At 26.2% G+C, this 6,280-nt stretch overlaps 1 protein-coding gene across 1 annotated transcript; it reads right to left on the bottom strand.

Annotated features, from left to right (window-relative positions):
• Positions 1–3,891: 3,891 nt before the first annotated feature.
• Positions 3,892–4,574, bottom strand: LOC106316863 (putative lipid-binding protein AIR1). Its single transcript, XM_013754732.1, has one exon. It carries the CDS (start codon positions 4,508–4,510, stop codon positions 4,121–4,123), a length of 390 nt encoding a protein of 129 aa, XP_013610186.1. The 5' UTR covers positions 4,511–4,574; the 3' UTR covers positions 3,892–4,120.
• Positions 4,575–6,280: the final 1,706 nt, after the last annotated feature.

Here is a 6,280-nt window from a genome sequence, read left to right as displayed (position 1 = left end):
ATTTAAAAAAACGAAATCTGAAAAAATTGAAAAAAAAGTAATGCCAATTTTAGTGACACTAACACCACTATCTAAACCCTAAATCCTAATTTTTAAACCTTAAATCTTAAATTTACACTCTAAACCCTAAATTCTAAACTCAAGTTCTGAACCCTATATCCTAAACTCTAAACATAAACCGTAAACTCTAAACCCAAACCCTATATCCTAAACTCGAATCCTAGACCATAAAACCAAATCGTAAGCCCTAAATCCAAACCCTAAACCCAAATCCTAGACTCTAAATCTTTAACCCAAAACCTAGACTCTAAACTCAAACCATATACTCAAACCCAATCCCTAGACCCTAAACTCAAATCGTTAAACCCTAAACTCAGATTCTATACTCTAAAGGTTGGATTAAAGATTTAGAGTTTAGGCTTTGGGTTTAGGGTTTAGATTTAGGGTTTACGATATCTAAGATTTGGATTTATGATATAGGGTTTGGGTTTAGGGCTTAGGGTTTAGGATTTGGATTTAAGGTATAGAGTTTGGGTTTAGGGTTTAGAATTTAGGGTTTAGGGTTTAAATTTAAGGTTTAGGGTTTATAATTTTGGATTTATAGTTTAGTTAGTTGCGTTAGCGTCAATAAAATTGGTGTTATTATTATTTTTTCAATTATTTTGATTTTTTTAAAAATATTATTCTATTTTATAATTAATTTAGGTGGCATTTTGATTGGTAATAAGAAGGGATGTGAATTTAAAGGTTCGCCCTAGGGAGTGAACCTAAGTTTTGTTCTTCTCCTAGATGGTTAATGTTGATTAAGTTCCAGTGATTTAGCAATTTCAACTAATTTAAATAATTATAATAATATTTCTTTTAAAAGTGGATTTACTAAAATGTAAACATATTGTTTGCATTTCTCTGGATTTAAATGTATTTTTTTTTCTATTTATCTAAATATTTAAGATAATAAAAGATACTAAAATTGTGATCATTTCTCTAAAATATCAAATAAGAAAAATGTTATTTATTTTTATATTAATAAATAATTAAGATTAAATATAAAAAAGTAAGCCATTAACACAAAGTATGTTTTATTTAAAATTTATGAAGCAAAAAAATTGAAATAATTTTTAATTTAAATTGAAGTTTCTAATAGTAAGATACTAAAATTATATCAATATTTTTTATATCTATATTATCTTTTACATTATACTTTACATATAGTTATACTACTATATAGTAATACATTTTAATAAATCGGTTTTTAGTTTATTTGCTTTTTTAATTCATAACTAAATTATATTGTATATAGCGGTTTAAAAAACAGCGTTCAAACAATTTATAAGGTACAACTAAAATCAAACTATTTATATTTTTTTTGTTCGATTTAAATCGGTTCAGTTTGATTTACAGGATTGAACATCCCCTGCTTTTTCCCACTAATTTGTAAATTTCTTATACCCCATTTCATGTAAGTACATATATTGCTACTTGCTAAATAGACACATTGAATCATTTAGACCATACATATTATTACTAATATATGGCTATTGGATTGATTATTATTTATGCCTCGGTAGTGCTCATTTATTCTTCATTAATGTGAATAACCAGGATGCTTTTAACTACTAACTAGAGTTTGACCCACACGTTTGCGCGGATATTTTTTTATTTTATAAATATACTAAATTTTATATTATTATAGAAGTTTTAAATATATGATTTACATTTAGTGTTATACACTTATCTCTATAATCTTATTGTTTAAGTTTCTAGTTCGTCATTATTAATATATAGTGATTTATTTTTTTGTCATATAGTAATTTGTTTTATACATTTCATATTCATATTGATTGTTGTTAGTTATTAATATATTTTGAGTTCGATACATAAATTTAATCTGAAATAATCAAATATATAATCTCCTTTAATATAGCTTTTTAATTTTTACAATTTGCTTACTTTTAACTTTTACAATTTGAGTACACTACATTTTAAAATTGTTTAGTTATACAGTAGATGAATATTTGTTTATAATAATTTATATTTTCATGTTGTGTTTAAAAAATAATACGTTAACATCTATCACATTAGTATTTTGCGAGATATTATAAGTAAACACAATCCTATGTTTAAATAAGAAAATTACTCTAGCACTAAAAAAGACCGTTGTCACAAATTTAGACTCTAAGGATCAAAATGACCAAAATGATTCATTAAAAATGTAAATATACACTTATACTCCTACGGTTAACTACTACAAATCTTATAGTTTAGAGTTAAGGGATGGGGATTTGAGATTGAGTTTTAAAATTTTATAAAATAAAAACTAAATATTAAAAATTTTAAAATAAAAATTTGAAAAATTGTTTCGAAAAGTATTTCGAATTAAAAAAATAAAATTTCAAAAAACAAATATTAAAAAGTTCGAGTTTGAAAACATATAATCGGAAACTATAATTTTTTTTTATTTGTATTTATATATCTAGGGTATTAAGGTCTTTTTACCTATTAAATAAAATATTTTGGTCATTTTATTCCTTAGAGTCTATTTTTGTGATAAAAACTTGAAAATAGTCTTTTTAGGAGAATTGCCCTTTAAATAATGTAGCTGTATTATTTTAGTAAATTGAATACGTAGTAGTATCTATCATATTATTTTAGTAAATTTTATCAATATATGAGTTTTTGGATGTTATGGTATTAATTTTTCTGATTTTTTTATTATTAAATTTTGATTTCAAAGTATTATATTACTTTTGATTTTTACAACATAATTTGTTTTTTGTTTCATATTTCAAAAAAAAAATATTTTAGCATCTGCGATTTTATCTTTTGTAAAATTAGAATATTATCCTTTTGAGTTTTTAATATTCATTTTTCAAATTGTATACTTTGTCGAGAGACATTTAGAAAATTACACACTTTTTTAGTTTAGAAGATTATATGATTTTGAATTTTTTGTTACTAAATTAATTCAGTATTTTTTTTTGGTAAGATTTTTTTTTTCAACAGATTTTGTTATAATTATAAATAAACATTAAATTTATAAGTAAAATTGATTTCTCATAAATACTTTTAATTACTTATTAAAAATTGAAAAATTTCTACTTACAAATTTTGTAAAACAATACTTGAACTAAAGGCTAGTTATATATTTTGTATGTAACTATTTATTGGTAATATATTACTGTTAGTTTCAAAATAAATAAAATGATAATATATAATTGTAGATATAAAATTTTAATATATGGTAATAATTTTAGTTTTTTTGTATAAAATATTACATACTTTACGAATTTTATCCCCTTTTTTGACGATGAATGATAAATTATTTAATTGAATCCATTTTTTTTAAAAACAAATCTGTTAATCTACCAGTTTACTATAATTTTGTCATATTTAATTTATAGAGCACATTTTTTAATATAATATAGACTGTAATTATAAAATTTATAAAATAACATAGAAGTTTTCTTTTCTTTTTTATAGTAAATTTTAATTATAATTAATTTATAATAAGATAACATTACTAATTACGAAATTATAATGCATTATTTTATATAAAAATATTCAAAAACTTTTAGTAGGATTTTGTTAGATATTTTCTCAACAGATTTTGTTATAACTAAAAATAAAATTTAAATTTCTAATATAAATTGATTTATTATTAAGATTTAATGTAAATAATAAAATTTGTCACATTAAGTGGTTAATTAAATGGTACCGGTACCACTATGACTTTTCAACCGTAGATAAAATATATGATTCTAAATTAATAGATTAAATATTAATAATCAGAAATGCACGTGGGCATGAGCAAATATACTCACGGACCAGATATAGCGAAATAATAAAAAAAATTCCAATTCTTTTTGCTAAACGGTTACGGCACAAACCATCTTACGTCACACTGAAAACCATTTTTATTCATCAAAACAGATGAAATAAATTACAATACAAACTCATCTCTTAGATGGTGACAATCTTACTCACCCCCATGCACCAATTCAAATATAAAACATGAAAAACAAAACAAAAAAACACAAGGAACACAAATTAAAGTTCGATCACATTTCATGCATGGCCATTAATTAAGGATTTAGCCATAATTATATGTGACGTTTAAAAATTAAGGGCATTGGAAGCCACGTGGAGCCTTTCTGCTGCAAACGTTGAGGAGCAAGCTAAGGTTGATTGGAAGGTTAATGTTGATACCGAGAATGCTAGCTTTAAGCGCGGTGCAAAGACAAACGGCAGCCTCAAGATCGACCAAACCGTCAATGAGGCTGCAACATGGCTTCACCGGAGGAGCACCTAATGTCGCATTCAACAAGTTAAGCGCGTTAACACAAACACCAAGCTTTACGGTATCTTTCGGGCATGTCTCGATGGCAGGTGTGGTTGGGCCAGGTTTGGGTTTGTAAGATGATGGTGGACATCCGGAGCGTGCGGCTTCGGTTAGGGCGAAGAAGATGATGTTAAAGGCAAGGAAGATGGTAAGAGAGTTTCTAAGAGCCATTTTGCTTGTCTTGAAAGAAAATTGGAGTATTGTTTTAGACTGGTGAAGAAATCAAGAGTGTGTAAGTGGGTATTTATAAGGTTAATGTGGGAATCTTTCGAGTAAAGAATGACATGAGTTACAAGATTGAATTAGTTTGACTATTTAAATACAACTTAGGGTTATAATAATCCCTGTTCAGAACTACGCTAGGCGCTAGTCGGGCGGTTAGTCTACGCCTAGCGAGTTACCGAAAAATTGGAGAGTATTCGGGAATTACGCGGAACTTAGTTTTTAAGCTTTTTCTTTATATAATGGATAAATAATATATTTGCAAAGAGAATACAATGATATGTATCGGCTGAGTTGATATAGGATTGGTTATATTTCGTGAGGTACCCGAGTTCAAACACCAAAATTGCCATTTTCGTCCCTTTTATTATTTTTTCCTTTTAATGAAGGCTAAAAGCGTAATTTCGTAATCGTCTCCTTCCTTTAGACCTATTATTTTTCTGAGAACGGCAGCCATTTTTTCACTGATTTAACTCCTTCTCTTCTTCTTTTAGCTTTTAGTTTGTAACAAATAATGATAAATCCATCAAATATCACTGAATCTACATTAAAATGAAAGAACTGGTGATTTTTCTCATAGATCCGAGTTTTGTCCCGAACAGACCAAAATCGGGACGGTAAGAGGCCGCCAAACGCTTCACCGCTGCGGAATCGGCCGCCTTGAGCGCGTTTTCGAACAGGGATAATAATTGTATGTATGTAAAACCAAAATGATGAAGAATATGTTTGTGTGCCGACCATGTGGTTAGCCCTAGCCCCTAGGGTATATTTAGCTGGCTATCTATAGTAAGAGTTTGGAACGAAGTCATGTGTCAAGTGTACATTTTTAAATTAATAGGTTTTCAAATTTCTTATATTTCGATTTGTAACAAGACGTAGAGAAATATATGATAATTCATGTTATATACTCTCTAGCTTGAAATTCATGTTTAAACGCGATGTAAATTATTTTAGATTAAGAAATGAGATAGAGATGTAAATGCGATGCTTTTTGACACAAAATTGTAAAAACAATTAGCGGTAAAATGATATTGGTAACATTCAATGTTTGTTTTGGGTGAAATTTTAATTGTATATCTATATTATTAAAAGAGAAGTACGCATTTGAAAATGTTCTTACTTCATTAATTAAACTTCCTTTGTTTTTTTGCTTGTCTTTTTCAGTTGCATTTATGAAATATCCTAAAACGAATAAAACTGCCTAATTTATTACTTGTCTTTTCAGTTACATTAAAGAAATATGCTTAAATGAATTTAAACTTCCTATTTTATTGTTTGTCTTTTTCAGTTGCCTTAATGAAATATCCTTAAATAAATTTGGACATAATGTCATTTAATCGACCAAAAAAAACTCATGAATTATCCTATCCTTACGTGCATAATTTTAATAAAGGAGATTTTTAAAAACGTGCATCATTAAAATGTTACCTAAAACATGCATCACTAATATATAACATGCATCAATAAAACTAGAATTTGACTCACACAATTGTACGGATGTTATTTTCAATTGATTAAATTTAAAAATAATTATTTATTCAAAAAATATTTAAGAATGACTATGTTTTTAAAAATTATATGGTATTATTTGCTCATAACTCATTTGTTATTTGATAAATTGTTAGAAAAAAAAATTTAGCATAATATAACTCAGTTGTCATTTGCCAAAATTTATGGTTTTTATTTATATTTTTTATTATTTAATTATAATATTTTCAT

This window comes from Brassica oleracea, chromosome C9, assembly GCF_000695525.1.
Source record: "Brassica oleracea var. oleracea cultivar TO1000 chromosome C9, BOL, whole genome shotgun sequence".
Lineage (NCBI taxonomy): Eukaryota > Viridiplantae > Streptophyta > Magnoliopsida > Brassicales > Brassicaceae > Brassica > Brassica oleracea.
Note: the sequence above shows the minus strand (reverse complement) of the source record. Positions and strands in the feature narration are given on the sequence as shown.

Coding starts and splice junctions, on each gene's coding strand:
- LOC106316863 (XM_013754732.1), bottom strand. CDS start 4,510: ATGGCTCTTAGAAACTCTCTTACCATCTTCCTTGCCTTTAACATCATC.